The sequence below is a fragment of the Macrobrachium rosenbergii genome, chromosome 59 (assembly GCF_040412425.1).
Source record: "Macrobrachium rosenbergii isolate ZJJX-2024 chromosome 59, ASM4041242v1, whole genome shotgun sequence".
Lineage (NCBI taxonomy): Eukaryota > Metazoa > Arthropoda > Malacostraca > Decapoda > Palaemonidae > Macrobrachium > Macrobrachium rosenbergii.
In genome coordinates, this window is record NC_089799.1 from 7991955 (window position 1) to 8013842 (window position 21888).

General features: G+C 38.6%; 1 protein-coding gene across 1 annotated transcript in view; it reads right to left on the reverse strand.

Annotated features, from left to right (window-relative positions):
- LOC136837728 (ras-related protein M-Ras-like) overlaps positions 1–21888 on the reverse strand; it is a 57432-nt gene that overhangs the window by 35378 nt on the left and 166 nt on the right. Inside the window, exons 1-2 of the mRNA XM_067102642.1 lie at positions 21729–21888; positions 18299–18452 (exon numbers count right to left, since the gene is read on the reverse strand). The exon at positions 21729–21888 is cut by the window's right edge and continues 166 nt beyond it. Of these exons, the coding sequence (XP_066958743.1) occupies positions 18299–18452; positions 21729–21888 (314 nt within the window). The remainder of the gene's footprint in view (positions 1–18298; positions 18453–21728) is intronic.

Below are 21888 nucleotides of genomic sequence, written 5' to 3' on the forward strand. Positions count from 1 at the left end.
CCCCACGTTCGAATCTCCGGCCAGCCAATGAAGAATAAGAGGAATTTATTTCTGTTGATAGAAATTCATTTCTCGCTATAATGTGGTTCAGATTCCACAATAAGCTGTAGGTCCCGTTGCTAGGTAACCAATTGGTTCTTAGCCACGTAAAATAAATCTAATCCTTCGGGCAAGCCATAGGAGAGCTGTTAATCAGCTCAGTGGTCTGGTTAAACTAAGGTATACTTAACTTTAACTCATGATACATGCCTCTGAAGGACTAACTGGAATTTGATCAAGACTGCAGATATGTCAAAATCTATATCTGTGAATGGTTCCCCTTTTGAAAAAACGGAACACGTCTGCACATGACAAACTCCACACATATGGCAAATAATGGCTTCATAAAAAAAATTGTGCACTGGTCCTCTATACTGTATATGGTTTATTCTTTTATTTTTAGAGTATATGCATTTAACATATGAAGATTTACTTTCAGTATTTCACAAGCTTATCCTCTGACTGTACAATCATATCTAGTTTCAAGAGGTATATCTTTAACTTGGGAAGAATAATTCTTAAATCTTTGAATTCAATCCTAAGAATGCTCAACACTCATTTCCTGATCAGCTTTTTCATAGAGAAAACCCTGCTCAACCCTTTAACGCCGACTGGACTTATTTTACGTCAACAAAAATTGTCTGTCGGGTGCTGAGTGGACGTAAAATAAGTAGACTACAAACAGTCTTTTTATATATTCGCGGAAAAATACTTATAGGCCTAGTTTGCGAAAAATTTTAAATCACGCGCCTTGAGGGATGCTGGGAGTTCACGGATCACGCTGTTGTTTTGTTTACAAGCGTGACCCAGCTGCGCATGCGCGAATTTCTTTCTTCTCCCAAAAGAAAGCATCAGCTAACTCTGCTGAAAATCTCAGAAATTCTTTAGTCACTTTGTTTTAATTTTTGCACCATTTTCTATTAGCCGCTACATAAAGTTTTATATGTGAAAATGTGCGCAATTTCATGTAAAATACAACAAAAAATAACTCATGGATGTAGCTTTTATCAATTTTGACATTTTCATATAAATCACGATAAGTGCCAAAATTTCAACCTTCGGTCAACTTTGACTCCACCGAAATGGTCGAAAAATGCAATTGTAAGCTAAAACTCTTACATTCTAGTAATATTCAATCATTTACCTTCATTTTGCAACAAACGAGAAGTCTCTAAGCACAATATTTCGATTTATGGTGAATTTAAAAAAAAAACTTTTTCCTTACGTCCGCTCTAACTCTGCTGAAAATCTCAGAAATTCTTTAGTCACTTTGTCGTAATTTTTGCACCGTTTTCTATTAGCCGTTACATAAAGTTTTATATATGAAAATGTGCGCAATTTCATGTAGAATACAACAAAAAATAACTCATGCTTGTAGCTTTTATCAATTCTGACATTTTCATATAAATCACGATAAGTGCCAAAATTTCAACCTTCGGTCAACTTTGACTCGACTGAAATGGTCGAAAAATGCAATTGTAAGCTAAAACTCCTACATTCTAGTAATATTCAATCATTTACCTTCATTTTGCAACAAACGAGAAGTCTCTAGCACAATATTTCGATTTATGGTGAATTTTAAAAAAAAATGTTTTCCTTACGTCCACTCTAACTCTTGCTGAAAATCTCATAAATTCTTTAGTCACTTTGTCGTAATTTTTGCACCGTTTTCTATTAGCCGTTACATAAAGTTTTATATATGAAAATGTGTGCAATTTCAAGTAGAATACAACATAAAATAACTCATGGTTGTAGCTTTTATCAATTTTGACATTTTCATATAAATCACGATAAGTGCCAAAATTTCAACCTTCGGTCAACTTTGACTCCACCGAAATGGTCGAAAAATCTAATTGTAAGCTAAAACTCTTACATTCTAGTAATATGCAATAATTTACCTTCATTTTGCAACAAACGGGAAGTCTCTAGCAAAATATTTCGATTTATGGTGAATTTTTGAAGAAAACTTTTTCTTTATGTCCGCGGGCGCTAACTCTGCTGAGTTCACGGATCACACTGTTGTTTTGTTTACAAGCGTGACCCTGCTGTGCATGCGCAAATTTCTTTCTTCTCCCAAAAGAAAGCATCAGCTAACTCTGCTGAAAATCTCAGAAATTCTTTAGTCACTTTGTCGTAATTTTTGCACCGTTTTCTATTAGCCGTTACATAAAGTTTTATATATGAAAATGTGTGCAATTTCATGTTGAATACAACAAAAATAACTCATGGTTGTAGCTTTTAGCAGTTTTGAAATATTTTCATATAAATCACGATAACTGCCAAAATTTCAACCTTCGGTCAACTTTGATTCGACCGAAATGGTCGAAAAATGCAATGTAAGCTAAAACTCTTACATTCTAGTAATATTCAATCATTTACCTTTATTTTGCAACAAACGAGAAGTCTCTAGCACAATATTTCGATTTATGGTGAATTTAAAAAAAAACTTTCCTTACGTCCACGCTAACTCTGCTGAAAATCTCAGAAATTCTTTAGTCACTTTGTCGTAAGTTTTGCACCGTTTTCTATTAGCTGTTACATAAAGTTTTGTATATGAAAATGTGCGCAATTTCATGTAGAAAACAATGAAAATTAACTCATGGTTGTAACTTCTATCAGTTTTGAAATATTTTCATATAAATCACGGTAAGTGCCAAAACTTCAACCTTCGGTCAACTCTGACTCGACCTAAATGGTAGAAAATGCAATTGTACGCTAAAACTCTTACATTCTAGTAATATTCAATCATTTACCTTCATTTTGCAACAAACGAGAAGTCTCTAGCACAATATTTCAATTTATGGTGAATTTTTAAAAAAAACCTTTTCCTTACGTCCGCACGCGCTAACTCTGCTGAAAATCTCAGAATTTCTTTAGTCACTTTGTCATAATTTTTGCACCGTTTTCTATTAGCCGTTACATAAACTTTTATACATAAAAATGTGTGCAATTTCATGTAGAATACAACAAAAAATAACTCATGGTTGTAGCTTTTATCAGTTTTGAAATATTTTCATACAAATCACAATAAGTAGACGAAAATTCGACCTTCGGTCAAATTTAACTCGACCAAAATGGTCGAAAACTGCAACTGTAAGCTAAAACTCTTACATTCTAGTAATATTCAATCATTTACCTTCATTTAGCAACAAACAGGAAGTCTCTAGCACAATATTACAATTTATGGTGAATTTTTGAAAAAAACTTTTTTTTACGTCCGCACGTTACGAATTCATGCATCATTTTGTGATATTTTCTCTGTGTTGCTTTGATCATTTTACAATTTGTTATATACAAAAATCATCGCAATTTAGTGTACAATACAACGAAAAAAAAATAACTCATTAGCTTTAACCGTTTTGCTCAGAGCGCGATTTGCATAGAATTACAGTATATATGAAATGTTTTTTTGCACTGCCATATATTCCCTTATTTATATATGATAATGATATTTTTTTTTTCATTTCTGATGGTTGCATACTAAACTTTAGGCAATGAGAAAAAAAGGAGCCAAAAATGAACTCTTAATCTTAAAAACTAAGCGTGCTGTGATTTTTTGAAAAAACTTTCTTTCTGCTTCGGCGCTAACTCTCAAACCCCACCGGCATACGGCAGACACCTTTGTAAATAGAGGCTCAGCGTTTAAGGGTTAACATAGATGGCACAAGAGCCAACTAACATTCATCTTCTCCTTGATACCTTCTTCCAAACCAACCATCAAATTTTCTCAGTACACAACAAAAGGTGTTGGCTGGTGATGATAAATTTTATGCCGAAACGTCTAATGTTACCCTTACCCAACTGAGAATTCAATCCACGTCCTAAGATGAAAGACCCTTTTCTGTTAAGTCCAAGAGATGCCTTGAAAATCTGGGTTGTGATTACAGCTACACCAGTGTAAACAAACTTTGCTTACTCTCTTGTGGTGCACATATCAAAGCAAATTTAATTTGGTTTACCTTCCATCTACACTGCTGTGAACAGGATGTTTCTGTACAAGAATGCTAACACATATAAGACTAGGCAATACCTTCTACCAGGTAGCCAAGAGTTGCTTTCTGTAGTTATTCTAACTGGAAATCCCTTTCTTTGCAACTGCTAAGGTATATAAAAATAATGCTATAATATGCAGGGTACTCCTTATAATGCTAATTTCTATAATAGCAAAGCTTGGAGAAAAATATATAACTTATTTTTGACAGATCCCAAATTACGCATAATTTGAAATGATCTTTTACTAAATATTATGAAATTATTGATTTTACTACAGGTCACATTATAGTGGTAGTTTCAGCAATTTACTACAGCATTCTCTACAAAAAACTCATAATGGAAAGTTCCTGAGCAGTCTAATTCCTTAAGTAACAATTCATAAGACTTTAAACTGCTCATCAGCTGGATTGGATGAAGTGGGTTTAACTTCAAGTTATTTATCCCCTAAAAATTAAAAAAAAAAAAAAAAAAAAAAAAAAAGTATTTTAATCAAGACCAATTTACAAATCCATAAAATTTACAAATGTAACATATGGAATAATTTTAAGAAAACTCTCTCCTGCATATGCAACACATCTCTTCATGAAATCAGAAAAAATCTTGAAATAATAAACCTTAAATAACTGCACAAAGATGGGCACGAATTAACTGACAACCACATGTCAGATTCCTTTGGAAAACATCATGGTGCACATTTATATATAAAAAAAATCAGTCTCTACTAACAAATTATGCTGACAACTTTACTCATGGTAATTTTGAACAGTCATTGTTTAAAGGGCTCTACACAATTAAACTTCCCAATATCAGGACATGCAAGCATAATGCCCTACCCAGCCCCTGGCAAACATCCTGGCATCTCTTCCAACTAAAGGAAAAAGAAAAATGGTATACTAAACACACATATAGAATGAAAAAAATATGTATTTTACCTACTAAATTCGGACCTCAAATTTGGAAGGACCACCCTAGTATATCTTGTTCTGTAGAATATGTCAAACCTCAAGTACTTTACAACATACCCAATGTCATGTATATGCAAAATAGCAGTGCATTTGTTCAGAATTTTAAAAATCTGATGCTTTCTCAAGAAATTACTAAAAAATCTAGGCCATCTTCTTAGCTATTTAGAAACTCCAATGTAATACAACAGTACCATCAACTGATTGAGCACGGGTTGCTGAATCACAAACAATTTGAGATTTGTATATTTAAGGAACCAGATATTTGCCTAACTGGGAATCTCCACAGCCCAAATCTTTAGCCTTTGTATATTTTCTTACACCCTTTGGAGATAGAATTGCCAGACGAAGACAACAATTTCAATGTATCTTATTCAGTGAAGAAAAGGAAACATTTACATAATGGAAATCATATGATATTGCCTCCAGGCTGGTCTAACAAATGATGTGCCAACAATTCTTAGTTTTTTCTTCTTTTTCTAACCACAACCTAATGAACTAACTTACTTTTTTCATCTTTTTCTAACTAAGACCTAATGAACTATGTAAAATATAACAAACTTCATAAACAACACAGTGCTCGTCACTCAATGCACATTCCCCGTTCACAATGATAGCATTCACAAATGTGTCACTAATGTGAGAGTGCAATCTGTTCACTCACTTTCTCAGCACTACTGTATAAAAAATCTCTGGAACTGTAGACCCTTTTCCCCTTTTGAGCACTAGTATAGCTAATAATCATGCAGTGGTACCCATTTCAGGAGAAAAGGAGTTCCCCCCCAAAACCCTCCAAACATCTATAGGTAACCCAAATGTTTGCAAAATTGGAAATATTTACAATAATTTCAAACAAAGATTTTATAAAAGAAATCATATGAAAGCAGAAACTCAAGGGGTTTAAGTATGTCCGTTTTATATCTTCTGAAAAGTTTTACACATAATGGGTATTTCTGAAAAAGTACAGCATAAAGCATACCATGGCAACATTACTTGATGGAACTGTCAAGAAAATAAATTCCACAAAGCTAGTAATCACTTTTGGGGGGTTTCAAGAACTTATACCTTACCTCAGAAACAAGAAGGAAAGACTATCATACAACAATCTCTCTTACAGATTATTACCGAGTTTCTGCTACTGGTGTGACTGATTCCCTGACACCAGTCTAATGTATTTTCACAATACCTACTATTCATCATGGCTACCTATGCTAGCTTACAGATCTTAATTCCTAATTCAAACTTCAGCATAAGCATCAGCTCCTGTCATTAATACTGCGAAAATTTTTATAATTATGGTAGTTCATGCCACAGGAAATCCTAATTACAGTGCCGTTTTATTGCTTTTACTTACCACTACACTATATAATACTTTTAAATTCAAGCACATAAAATTCTTAAAAATACCTATGACAAACCAACTTTCATCCAAACTTACTAAACAATAGGTCAGTTCATAAAAAAAGTAAATATAGGAACATTGCCAACAAATAGAGTGTATTGCATGGATTTACATGGACAACAGTGCCTGAACAGACTTGGTCCACTAGATGTGAGGGAAAAAAAAATCTGTGTAATCAGGGCACAGTAACAGAGCTGGAATGGGGTGTAGGGAAGGAGGGGAGGAAAGTAGCACATGCACAGACTACCTCTGACTTTTTGTTTGGTGCTATTGGATGGACACTAAGGGGGGCAACTTATTTTTTTTTATTGATAATGATGATTTATTTGTTGGTGTCCAGTGTTATGTACAAGATACAGCATTATGTAAGATAATACACTTCAAGAGTAGTCTCCTTTTTACACCTAGCGCAACTCCTCATACCCCAAAATCCACATTTCTTCTGGTTCCTAGCATTTTGTTATTACCTAACAGTTCATATCTAGCATTACTCATTTTAAAACTTATTATAAGCAGGATGAAATTTTTCTAGCTGGAAAGCATCTGCAACTTTTAACTAACATTCACCTTATTTTTCCCAGGTTGTCTTAACAACAGAGGTCCAAGCACTGACCCCTGAAGCATACCAGTTACGACTCTTTGCCAACCAGATGATGCCCTCCTGATAACAACTCTTTAGATTCTGTTACTTAGCCAGTCCTCTTTCAAATCTCACAATTCACCCACGATACCTAGGTTCCTTACTTTCGTCAATCTTTATCATGGCACTTTGTTAAATGTCTTGGGGAAATCCAGATAGATTATATCTACTGCTCTTATTTCATCTTATATAATAAACTGGTATGGAAGCGAGAGAGAGAGAGACTCTAAATGGACAGAATTTCAGGAGTGTCAGAAATCTAGACAATAAACTCAGAGCTTTTTCCTTAAAATCACAATGTTAGGATTTACATAGCTTCCTTCTATTAATAATAATGCATCACTTCCTGAAACTGATAAATAACAAATTTTGTCTCTGCCTAAATTTATAAGGATGCTTTTTTTTATATCTTCAAAATTAAGATGCTGGTTTGCTTCTTTAGCAATTCAAGACATTACACAGAAACTTGTACTTTACGATAAAACCAGCTCAAGATCTATTATCTCTCATTCTTAGAGTTATTAACAATTATTTTAACAAGACCACTAAGTCACCTGTTTAAACACACACTGTTCTCACCACAGTGATTAGTTCTGGAGATGAAAATTGGGGCATGCATAGCATGTGGAAGCAGACATAATGGAAGGATTGAAATGTAATACAAAGAAAGCAACATTGCAGGGACAAAAATGACATTTTTATGATAAAGTTTTATATATACTTACCAAGTAATTACATAGCTATGGTTCCCTAACCTACGGCAGCTTAGAAATTCAAATTTTACACGGTGGCGCTGTTATCGTTAGTGTGTAGGTGACAACGTCCCGCCACCAGCCAGGACTCGAGGAAACAAACCAGCGGATAGCTCAATTCGTTTTATGCTCTTATGTTCATGCAAGGGGAGGAGGGTGGGCTCCGGTCATATAATTACTTGGTAAGTATATATAAAACTTTATTTTATCATAAAAATGTCATTTTTATATGAGACTTACCACGTAATTACATAGCTGATTCCACATTGTAAGGAGTTGGAAAAGAGCATGGACATATTCCACTCCAAAAACATTAAGAAAGTAATGAGTCTGAACTAGAAAGGTTGCTAACATTGAATAAATGTTTGTTGTTTCCTTACCTGTTGAGAGAGCTGCTGTAGGAAGGTACTGCCTCTGGTCGGCGCTTCTCTCAACTTGTAGTGGACGTGGCAGTATAGCCAAGGGTCGCCACTACATTAGTGGGAAACTTTGCAGCGGAGGAAGTACATCGTATGCTGACAAAGTTTAAAAAGATGCCCTTGCCCTGGGCGAAGACCAGAATACAAAATGAAAACACTGTCACCTACACTTCTTCGTTTTAAAGTGCTTTTTCCCATTTTTAAATGGGGTAAGCACGATGCCTTCTTTCTGAAGGACTTTGATTTGGCGTTGGGGTAGGCCATAGCCTCGATCGGCTGCCCTACCTGACATCACTTAGACCCCGGTAACGATGTGTACGTGTATCGTACCAATCCCCAGCTCCCTTTCTCCCAGCAGTGAGGAGAACTGGGCGGTTAGGTCGACAGTTTGAGACGTGTGAGGTGTCTGTTATGTTTTTAGATGATGTTGGAGTGGCTTTGTTTGTGTGTGTATTAGTCTGTAACACCCATTCGCTTTCCGCAAACCTATCCGTTGATTACGTACGTAATCCCGGGGTGTCTACACAGATAGCAAAGTGTCTGCCTTCTCTGACCAGTCGGCTGCGGATTTGAACCCGCGCCACAGACCTCTACAAAGTTCTAGGCTGCTGCTCTACCGACTGAGCCATCGAGGCTCCAAAACACTGTCACCTACACCACAGAATAAAACCATAAAACCCAACCATTATCAAAGATAAAGTACTAACTGGTGGGTACTCCAGGTACAATGTACCCCCAGGCTTCCCAACGACTCAAAACCTTACGTCAAGGCGAGTGGATAGCAAAGGAACAGATAGATTCCTCATGCTTCCTCTCCCAGCACCATGCCAGCCACAGACAAAGGTCCTAAAGTGCTACAATTTTCAAAAACAGTTTCTATGCCCTTGAGGTAGTGAGAGGCAATATGGACTTGCATATCCAGAACGTCGACTGTAGGATGGAAGAAAAAGACAAGTTGTGTTTAAAGGCGAGGGAAGTTGCTACTACCCTAATTTCGTGAGCCTTAACCTTAAGTAGAGGAAAAGCTTCTTCCTGGATCTGAGACATGGACTTCTAACATTAATTCTCTCAGAAAAAAGGATATGGCATTTTTGGAGAGAGGGCGAACTGGGTTTTTAACAGAGCACCAGAGGTTGCTCGAAGGTCCTCTAATCTTTTCTGTCCTCTGAAGATAGTACCTGAGGGACCTCACTGGGCATAGGAGCCTTTCTTCTTCCTCAGGTCCTAAGATATCCATAAGGTTCTTGATGACGAAGGACCTAGGCCAGGGTTTAGAAGGGTCCTCGTTCTTTGCTAGGAAACCAAACCAAGAGAAAGGGAGCAGACTGCGTCCTCTTGTGCAAAGCCTATTCTTTTGTCTATTGCTTGTAATTCGCTAACAGGTTTGGCAGTAGCGAGAGCCGTTACAAAGAGTGTCTTTTTCGTGAGATTCCTGAGGGAAACGGAATGAAGAGGTTCAAATTGAGGACCTGAGAGCCACTTCAGTACAACGTTTAAGTTCCAAGAGACGCTGGAAGAACTATCTTTCTTGGATGTATTGAAGGATTCGATCAGGTCGGTGATATCTTGATTAAAAGACAGGTCCACTCCTCTGTGCTTAAAAACTGAGCTGAGCATCGACTTACACCCTTTGATGGTAGAGGTCGATAGCTTCCTGATGGACTTTAGGAAAATAAAAAAATCGGCTGTTTGGCTTACAGATCTCTCAGAAGAGGAGACGGTATGGCGGCTGCACCACCTTCTGAAGACTGTCCATTTTGATTGGTAGAGCTTTGTAGAAGCAGCTGGTCTGCATTTCGCAACTGCCTCTGCAGCTTGTCTCGAAAACCCTTTTGCTCTGACAAGGCACTTGACAGTCTGAAGCCTGTCAGAGCCAGAGCGGATAATCCTTGGTGGAATCTGATAAAGTGGGGTTGTCTGAGCAGAGACCGTTTTTGTGGAAGAAGTCTTGGGTAGTCTACCAGGAGGCGAATCAAGTCTGGAAACCATTCCTTGTTCGGCCAAAATGGGGCTACAAGGGTCATGGAGGTGTTCTGATGTGTTGACAGCTTGTTGATTACTTCCCTGATCATTCCGAAAGGAGGGAAGGCGTACACATCTAAGTTTGTCCAATCCAAAAGCATTGCGTCCGTACTCCATGCTTGAGGATCCGGGACCGGAGAGCAAACGGGGGACAGACGGTAGTTTCTCGATGTCATGAAAAGATCCACTGTGGGTTTGCCCCACAGTTTCCAAAGGTTGTCGCAGACTACTGGATTTAAGGTCCATTTGGTTGGAAGGACCTGTTTGAGGCAGCTTAATTCATCCACAATCACGTTCATTTTCACTTGAATGAACGGGTGACAAGAGAGACTTGGTTCTCTTCCGCCCACAGAAGGAGATCCTTCGCTGTCTCGTACAGGGAGAAGGAATGAGTGCCCTCGTTTGCGAATATATGCAAGAGCTGTGGTGTTGTCTGCGTGTACTACAATCTTCTTGCCGCGGACCAGATCCGAGAAGTATTGAAGGCCCAGGTGAATTGCTCTCAGTTCCTTTATGTTGATGTGAGCATTCTGTTGTTCTGTACAGTAATCCATGTTCCGGAGACTTCCCGACCTTTCAGAAGCGCGCCCCAACCTAGGTCGGAGGCATCTGAATAAAATTGAAGGTCTGGGTGCACTGGGAGAAGAGACTTCCCTTCCCGAAGTCTTTTTCTGCATGACCACCACTGGAGATCCTCTTTGATTTCCAATGTAATCTGGAAGATGAAAGAATCTGGTTGGGTTTTTCTGCACCAATTCACTTTGAGGAAAAACTGAAGTGGTCTCATGTGCAGTTTGCCTAGATTTACAAACTGCTCAACTGAAGCAAGGGTCCCCAGAAGACTCATCCACTGCACTGCCGAGCAGGAAGGAAGAGCAAGGAACTGACTGACAGTCTGAAGGCAGTTCTCGACTCTTTTGGGAGACAGAAAAGCCCGAAAAGTCTGAGAGTTCAGTATCATCCCTAAATAGGGCATCTCCTGAGATGGAATCAGAAGGGATTTCTTTTTGTTTATGAGGATGCCTAACTCCTGTGTCAGGCGAAGAGTTCTTTTGAGTCCTCCGTGCATCTTTTCCTTTGGGAGAGTGGAGAACCCAATCGTCTAGATATAAGTTGATGTTGATTCCCAGAAGGTGAAGCCAATTCCCCAGAGGAGCAAGGATTCGGGTGAAAACTTGAGGAGCCGTCAATAAACCGAAGCATAGGGCCCAGAACTGTAGTATCCTGTCTGAAAAACGAAGCGTAGAAATTTCTGAGAGTTTGGATGAACAGTGACGTGAAAATACGCATCCTGCATATCCAGGGTGACCATCCAGTCGCCCTGTTGTAGTGCAGACATGACAGAGCGAACGGTCTCCATGTGAACTTTGTCTTCAGTACGAACACATTTAAAGCGCTTACATCCAGAACGGGTTTCCAGCCCCCTGAGGCCTTCGGAACCATGAAAAGGCGATTGTAGAAACCTTCCGAGTGGGGCTCTAGGACCTCTTCCACTACTCCTTTGGAAAGAAGGAGTTCGACTTCTTGAAAGAGGGCCAAAAACTTCGTGGAACCTTTTGAGTACACTGTCAAGGCGATAGGAGATGTAGTTAAGGGAGGACCTTGATCACCCAGGGGTCTGCTCCTCTGTTATCCCATTCCTTCCAGAAAAGTAGAAGTCTGGCTCCTACCTGGGCGCGGAGGACTAACTTCTTGCTTCTTGGGGTTGGATTTGAAGGAAGACCTCTTGATGGACTTCGTAGGAGGTCGGAAGTTTGATCTAGGTGGAGGCTGGGTTGTAGTTCTCCCTCCACGAAAGGGTTGAGACTGAAGAGGGGAGAATGATCTAGATGAGGAAGGCACAGGCTCCTTAGGATGTCTAGTGGACTGAGTCAACAAGTCAGAGGTGGACTTGCTCTGTAACTCTAAAAGAGTATCCTTCACTATGTTTTGAGGAAAGAGGTGAGACTTGTCTAAGGCAGCGAAGAGTAGAGCTGACTTCTGCGTCGGTGAGACTCCTTTTGAGGTGAACGAACACCAGAGCTGCCTCTTCTTAAGGACACCCATAGAAAAAAGGGAGGCGAGTTCCAAAGAGCCATCTCTAATTGCTGTCTGAGCATGAAATAATTCCTAGCCAATCGGAGGCAGTATCTTCAGCTAAATCCGGGCAATCTTTAATCTTACTCCCTAGTGCCCCGATGGCCCAATCTAGGAAACTAAATATCTCAAACACCTTAAAAATATTCCTGATAAGGTGGTCTAGCTCGGCTGAGGAAAACATTATCTTGGCCAACAATAAAGCCTTTCTATGGGATGAATCCACCAGCCCAGAGAAGTCCCCTTGGGAGGAGGCAGAAACTTCCAAGGAAGGAGTTTCCCCAGTGGCATAGTAAGAATATCTCATCTTTAACAATTTGCTGGGCGGAAAGGCAAAAGTCGCTTTGCCCTGTTCTCTCTTAGCGGTCAGCCAGGCATGAACTTCTTTGAGAGCTTTCTTCGAGGAGGAGGAATGAACAAGCTTTAGTAGTCTGGTACCTTCCGATGGAAGCAGGCCTGAAGAAGTCTGGGTAATTCTCCAGGAGGAAACACAGGAGAGATGAGTAGGAAGAAGAGGGAACCGTATCCTGAACAATCTCTTCTTCCTCCAAAGAGACAGGAGACAATGATTTATCCTTGGACTCTGGAGCAGACGCAAATTTCTCCAAAAGATCCACAAACTCAGTCAACTGGCGCTTAAGTGGGGCTAAAGAATCTTGCGATGAAGAAGGCGGAATAGCCGACGAAGGTGCACTGGTTCCAGAAGCAGCAGCTGGGAATTCAGTTGTGGGCGTTGGAAGTTCAGGAGTTGGTGCCGGGCACCCTAGAGCTGAAGTCTGGTGCGAGACGGTGGGCGCCGTGCGCTCATTGGCGGAATTCTGGCGAAAATCGGCAGGCGCCATGCGCTCATTGGCGAAATTCTGGCATGAGTCGACGGGCGCTGGGCGCTCACCCGTGGAAGTCTGGCGAGAGTCGGAGGGCGCTTGGCGCTTAGAACACTTATAGCGCTTAGGACTGTCTTCAAAGAAATAAGCAGGAGAATCAGGCTGGACTGGAAAGCTGCAGGATGGTTGAGGGGTAGTCTCTCTGTACCTCTTGACAGCCAAGGGAGAAGAATCGCTAATATTTGCATGTCTCTTGAGTGGGCGTGAAGAAGAAGAGTAGCGATATGGCTTCTGGCACGGACTGGAAGATTCCGCATCAGAAAGTCGATGCACAGGAACGCCTTTCCAATGGCATTTAGTCGAAGCCTGGGAGCGCACGACAGGCTCGATGGAGGGAGCAACTGCCCGTGGGCAAACCCCGCCAGCCTCCCTTGGACCTCCAGTATGTCTTCTCCCTGGGGCAGGGGAGCGGGACAGTGACCTTCGTCTAGGAGCGCTGGTGGGACGGACAGCCACCTCCTCAATATTCACAGCACTATCACTTGTCACTGCACAGTCAATTTACATTTTTTTCCATTAGAGATTTAATAGCTGACCCCATTTCCATAATGGTACTAGATAATACAGTAAATTTCTGATCAAACCTAGATTCGAGGCTGGCAATGGCACTAAGAGCGGAATCATGGAAACCTGGAACAGGAGCAGACGGTAAAGTAGGAGTAGTTAGGACAGGAGAAGGAGGAGGAACTGGAGGAGTGATAGTTCTGTCATCCCCTACATCTTCCAAAGTCATGGATTCTGCATTAGCCCTACTTTCAGCCCTAATAGCTGCTTTCTTCCTTCTTATCCCTTTCTAATTTGTCTTGATGACATTTCAATGTTTTCCATTTCTTATCCTCCCAATCCTGACACTATGCAAGTATTATCCTTAATACATTCTTGCCCCCTACATTTAGTGCATTTTGTATGAGAATCCTAAGAAAGCTTAGTTAGCCTAGTTCTACAATGCTCGGAACAAAAGCGAATACTAGATGAACTGGAATCCAACATTGTTAACCCCTTCGCCACTGGCCTGTTGCACTGCCGATAACGCTTGCATACCGCATGAGACTGCGAGTATATCAGTCATCATTTGCTCCCACTAAACTTTCTGTTATTCATATTTTTCAGATAATATTTTATATGAAAATTGTACATACCAATGAATATTTTTCACCACAAATTGGATAGGTTATATATATATATATATATATATATATATATATATATATATATATATATATATATATAGGCAGTATATATATATATGCATAGCCAATATATATATATGATAATATATACTATATATATATATATATATATATAATGTATATGTATATATGTATATCTGTTGTATATTTTTTATTTATATTCTTATATATATATATATATATATATATATATATATATATATATATATATATATATATATATATATATATATATATATATATATATATATATTATATATATGTATATATATATATATATATATATATATATAAAAAGAGAAATATTTAGTGGAAAAAGTAATTGCAGAAATAGAAATAGTAAAGTAGTAGAAATAAAGTAGCAGAAAAGTAGTAAAGTATTAGTAAAATAGTACTAGTAGTAATAGCAGTATATGCTAGTTTTCTTACAGAGACAGTTAGTATACATCAATGAATGTTTATGGCACTGGTAATAATAATAATAATAATAATAATAATCATAATAATAATAATAATAATAATAATAAAAAAATTCAACAGTAATACCACTACTACTACAACTTGTAGTAGAAAAAATAATGATAATAAAAATTACATGTTAGTGTAAAAAAAAATGAAAAAAGTTTTCAAAAAACATAGTACACTTTCCTGTTGACCGAAAATACTCCTCTGCCCGAGCATTCATCCATTCACACAGTCTGTCAATATCATCATCACAAAAAAAAAAAGAAACAAAATGCATCTCGTGGGCAGGTGAAGTCGGGTGTGCAAACAAGAGATCCCATTGTCACCCTCCGTGAAATCGGGGGGTGGGTCTGGGCGCTTGTCACAAAATGGATCTGTTATGAACTGCCAACCTTCATCGACAATGGGTTCAATGTCTTCTAAAATCTCGGTGTTCGCTGTCATCCTCTAAGCAACTATAACAACTATCACTATAATCATCTCAGATCTGGCAGGTATTCCTCCCCAGAATCTGAAATACTATCATCCGACATCATGATACTGAAAAATAAAAAAACCTGTAAAATAACTGCAATCAAAAGGAGAAAAAGTTTAGCCTTCGAATCCAAATGGTTTACTCACAAGATCGTGACAATGTTTCATACATAACAGCTTGAGACGCACTGGCATGTGCTGCTGGACGATACCCCTTATAATATCCCATATGAATATGATGTCACGATGACCATCGGACACTCATTGGCTAGAATGAATAGTGGGTGGAGCGTCTGCACCTCTCTCGTACACAATACTACGCCTGAAACCCATCCAAGCTGAAGAAAACAGCTCTGCTTTTCGAGGAGGGATGAAAGACGTATAGGCGTACGTCGCGTTCTTTTATTACTGTACCGTAAAAGACGTACATGTGCACGTCCCGGTGGCGAAGGGGTTAACTAAATAAACTAAAGTTAGTTCGAACAACAATTCAAACAATGGCAGCAAGCCACAAAGCAACAAATTCTGAGTACTTCACCAAAAATCATGCAAAACAAAGCCGAAAGGCGAAGAAGCAGCTGCACGAAAACTTCCGATGTGAACTGGAAGCCGGCAGAAAACGAATTGAGCTATCCGCTGGTTTGTTTCCTTGAGTCCCGGATGGTGGCGGGACACTGGCACCTACACACTAACGATAACAGTGCCACCGAGCGAATTTTGAATTTCTAAGCTGCTGTAGGTTAGGGAACCATAGCTATGTAATTACTTGGTAAGTCACTTATATAAAAAGTGCCTTTAGTAATGCCATCTGATGAGCTACACAAGGCACTCTCTAAGTGGTAGGGCATCCAGAGGGATGTTCCTTGAAAAGTTTTTAAAACAAAGCATAAAACTTCTGCAAAAGACCTAGCTACAGCAAATGGCAGCTTTATGCCACTACAGTAATGTGTTGTAGCTCATCAACACTACCGACTGACCTACAGCTAATCATGGAATGCTTAAACACTAGCCACGCTGTCTGGATCTCCTGAAAATATATGCACAGATGATGTGTGTCCTTTGCCCATACTCCTGAAACCAACACATCTTTCAGGTGTGCGCCACAATCCTCCTTTGCTGCATCCATGAGCACATCCACTTCTAGAGGGGTGAGTTCCATGAAACTCCTGCTAAAAGGTTTCTGTCACTCACCCACTACGCTAGATCCTCCTTCATTTTTCGGCTCGGCAACATCAGATGAGAAGGGAGGTCCAAAACAGGTAACAAGTTCTACTTCAGTTTCCACTAAGAAAGCAGGTCCCACTAAGAAAGGATAGTTGGATCCAGCTGTCTGGAATGAGCTTATTCCTGATCTCAAGGGGTCTGGGCAGAACATCCACCAGGATAGGCTCTATATGACCAGACAGAGTTGCTATCCGATTGCTATTTGAATGCCATATGGATTTGGAATCTGTCGTCCTAGCACATCCCCTTATGCTTAATAAAACCTGACCCAATGGGAAGCTAAGAGGAACAAGCGCATGCACTTTCTTTTTCATGCACTTCCCGATCATGCAGCCTCACGCACAAGAGGAAAAGCTCAAAGGAGACTTACCCTACAATGCATGTGCTCAGTACACGCATGTGCAAAATAAGAACAATGTGCTGGCTCACCTCAGTGTGCCCCAAGAGACTTGGGGAGAAGAGCCTACCCAATTGCCTGTGCACACGCAGTCTGAAGACCTCATATGCTGAAAGAACAGGTCCCCTTAAAGGGGAACGAGGGGAAAAGCTCTTCCAAGCAACCCTATGTGCAACTGGTCCCAAGACCAAGCATGCACAGACTTATCCACAGGTGATCTGAAGGATGATGCTTGGAGAAGTCAAGAGCAATCCTCTTGTCTAAGTGGGTTAGTGCATGGTAGCCAGTACCTGCCCTGCCAGAGGTTTACAAAGCAGGTTTGGTGGTCCTGTTCACCTAGTAGATTAATCTGATTATACAGTAATCTTCACCATTAATGATGTGTAATGCAAAGGGCCTCCTGTGAAATTCTGCTATTCTTAATAATAATAATCATTATAATAGCAGCAACAGCAAATTTTTTTTAGTAGGAGACTAGTAATAATGTTGATGGTAATTATAATTAAAAAGACTATGCTTTCAATTTAGCACAATGTTCCAATATAATGCAATATCTTACAAAGATACTTTTACAGTAAGCACTGTGTAAGTAAAATATGAAAGATGTTGTATAACACAACACTCAGAAAAACAGAGGAGCTTTGACATTCCCTTTATCTATTGTACTTCTTTAATTGCATAAAGGGATTCCATCTGGTAGCCCTTAACAATAATAAAATTTTCATTCAACACTTCAATAATCAGAGGGTTAAAAAATAAATACTGTATAGAGAAATTTGTGTATAAAAAAAGTGACTTACTAGGAACACTTCCTCAGAATTCAGAGATAGGCAAAACAAGTGCCCAAGGAGTCTTCCTACAAATGGTCTTCTTAAAGGCATTTACATTCAGTCATGAAAACATAATTTTCAGTTGTGAAAAAAATATTTCTTTTTCATGAAAACATGATTTTCAGTTATGAAAAAAATATTTCTTTTTCATGAAGTATCAATGCACCACAATGGGCATAATGACCTTTTAACACGTCTTCCAATCCTCCAATACCCTTCTTAGTTTGCCCCTTGTTAATGATGATACAGTATTAGCTATCAAAATGCAGATCTCTCAAATCCTGAGGCCACTGCATAATGGTCTCATATACTATATGCTATCATTTTCAGCTTAGACTTTCAACATTAGATCAACACTTACCTTCACTAACTAAGTGGAAATAAATACAAAGTATCTGAACCTTAATAAGCAGAGAAAGGACCAAACAGCCAAGCAGGATGTACAGTAATTATAATATCAGATACATACTGATTGCTACACTGTAATTGGACATGGACAGTATCAACAGAAAGCTTTAAATTGTCCCACCTATCCTTGACTCGGAGTATCTGTGTGTAGAAATGTTGAATGTTCTCATAACTCTGCTTGTCCGTTACTGAATAAACCAACATAAATCCATCTCCCTTCCGCATATACTGTTCCCGCATGGCACTAAACTCCTCTTGACCTGCAGTGTCCAGAACTGAAAACAAAACAAGAACGAGAATTATGTTAAATGTTCAACACTTTCAACTGTTCTCCACTGTGTAATGAAAGTGAGAATAAACTGTTAAATGAATTTAGATTAACAACTAATGTAGACTTATGCAGCAGAAAAAAAGTTAAGTAGCAGAGAAAACATACCCACATAGGGCAGATAAGAAAAAGACAAACAAAAATATAAGCAGTGTTAAAGCACCTTGAATACATGCCGATCTAGACTTGGGGCCAGGTTGCTTTTTAAGGCCTTTGCAAGCCCTCTCTCTTTCCCTACAAGCCCTCACTTTCCCAGCCACTTGCAGTCATAATATCACACACACACAAGTTTAAACAATGAGAAAAACAGAAGTAAAGTAAAACCAGTACCCATGATGGGCTGTTATGCCTAGCAAGTGTAAAGCACATGGTAATTATTTACGTGTTACTCTCTGTTATGCCTAGCAAGTGTAAAGCACATGGTAATTATTTACATGTTACTCTTCCATCAAAACATTTTTTAATACCCACACAAACAGATAAGGTGGTTGGAGTAACAAAGAAATAACTACAACTCCACATCCACCAGAAAAGATATTCCTTAAGAAAAGTACAGGTACTGTCTATGATATATTCTGGCAAGCAAAACTCCAGCGAACATTTTATATTGTAACATATGGCATACCATACCTACACTTGACACATGCTTACTGAATAGCCAAGACAGTGAGCTATGTTTCATATCTTCAAACAATGTGCCAACTCTTTATATATAAAAAAAAAGTAAAACATTAGCAAACTATAATGGGGTATATCATAACTGACGTTACTTTACTTAAAGATAGCCTAAGTCAGCTTACATAACATCAGCTTTCCTAACATTTGTGAACCCTTGTTTTGCATTCTGAAAAGAAAATATTGTGGGCGCTAGGATATGAATTATAAATGTCTGTATAAACTAGTTGAAAGTACAGTAGTACCTACATAACAGTTACAAAGAGCAACAGATATACATTCATAAATTGTGTAGCCTACAGTAATGAAACTTTAAGCTTATTTTGACATTCATAAGCCATTTTAAATTGTAGAATGCATTTAATGTTTCAATACAGTGTGCCTATCTAATACTGTAAGCTTAACTGCAAAATTCTAGTGGTGTACCTCAAATACTATAAATAATTATGTTTCACGAGACTACCTAAGATCTGGTGTGTGTGTGTGTGTGTGCGTGTGTGTTTTAAATATTAACTACAACACAAAAGGTACACTATACAGGCAGTCCCTGGTTATTGGCAGGGGTTCTGTTCCTGACAAGGGTGACGATAATAGAAAATCGGCACTGATATCCGGTTATCAGCGCCGTCAATAAGTGGGGATCAGCGCTGATAACCAGGGATTGGTGCCAATAACTGGAGATCGTGTTGAAAATCCAGTTATCATCATCACTAGACAAGCGCCGAAAAACCGGATCGCCAATAACCGGGGACTGCCTGTATTACCTGACAGAGGGTTATGCTATATTACTACGAAAAGATTCAGATGTCAAAGTAACTAATGTTAATATAAGGCTTCAACATAGTATGACATGTTATGGCACAACAGAAATACACTTGGAATTCAATACCAGAAAAGTAGTACGCAGTGACAAATAAAAAACCCTGAAGAAATAATAACTTAACAGTAAAAAATATTGTTGACTAGTGAACACTAACAGTACCTTAGTAGTTTTAGATATATAGTATGTCTCTTTATAAGCCTTTTATTTGATGTTTGGAATAAATTATGTTACTTGGAATAAATATGCAACACCAATAATTAAATAAAAATGTAATAATGAACATTACTGACATACAGCCTTCATAAACTGTATAGTACATTTACTTGCTAAATCTAGCAAACTTCTGAAAGTAGCACTGCTCTGATCAAGTGTCAAATTATATGATTCTACTAAATGTTTTTAATAAAATATATTTCACATTTTGCAACCTGTCAGCCACAAGCATATTTGATGGCAGAGAGGAAATGACCAAATCCAAAGAGCTCACAATAAACTCATCCAAAGACTATCAACAGGTGGCTACAAAATGATTTGAAATATTGAGACTACCATCTTCTTTAGACACTTAACAAGGGTTACATCTGCAGGTCAAATACACCCCAAGGAGGGTGTATGGGCATGAGTTCGAGGAACAGCCTAAGATAAATGAAGCCTTAGGATGAGGGAGCTAATAATAAAAGTAAGCTGCAGAGAAAAATTAGCCTAGTGGGATAACAGAGTACATTTTGGCCGTACACAATTAAATGCCTGTCTTTTAAGTTAATGCAAATCGAGAACTGTCTGCAGAGAATAAGGCTATTTATGAATATAGGGTTTGTAATGAACTATTTTACTTACTATGATCTTCAAAACTTATATTCGAATGCCTTACAAAATAAATATCCAAAATCCTTTTACATATTTCTTGTTTACAACCAAGCATTTCACAATCTTCAACTGAAGCAACTACTATGGATACCAGTGGCAGTTACTTAGTACAGCCAGTCCCCGGTTTATGACAGGTCCAGCTTACGACGTTCCAAGGTTACGACACTTTTCAAATATATTCATCAGAAATTATTTCCCGGTTTACGACATGTTCTGGAGTTAGGACGCGTTGTACTCTGATCCAACAGAAGAAATATGGCTCCAAAGCGGCAGAATAATAAAAATTTGGAGGGTTTTTTTTTTTATGAAAAAACTCAATAAAAATGCAGTTTACATCGTTTTCAATACACTAAAAGCATTAAAAGTAAGGTTTTCTTAGGATTTTCGACGATTTTCAATGATTTTTCGGTTTAAGACGGAGCGTAAAAACGGAACCCCCGTCGTAAACCGGGAACAGCCTGTATCGGCAAGATACCCTATTGTGGATGCCATTCTGTGGAGGCTTGCTTTAAAAGTTAAAAGACATATGTTTTTTATGTACGAAAGTGTGAATATTTTGAAATAAAGTAAAACCTGAAGGACCAGGGAAACAGAAATTCAATAAATGGTAGATTTGCAAACTGGAAACTTATTAAATCATTCAAAACTGATTTTCATGTGATTCTGTAAAATCTATGCATTTCCAATTCATTCAACACCTAATATTCCACCAGACTTTGTTGGGAATAACAAAGAAATAGCCAAAATAAAATAAAAATAGACATTAACTTTGTCACATAATCAGTAAGTGATGTGTACTGTTATAATTTTTTGAAGACAAGACATTTCTCAAGCTTACACATTTCATAAAAGACTCACCATCAAGGATGCACCACTGAGCATCGACCTCTGTGTGCTGGATGTAAGAGTCTTCAATGGTTGGGTCATAGTCAGTCACAAACAGCCGCTGGAAGAACTGAATGGTGAGTGCCGATTTGCCAACACCACCATCCCCGACCACTACCAATTTGAAGGTCGG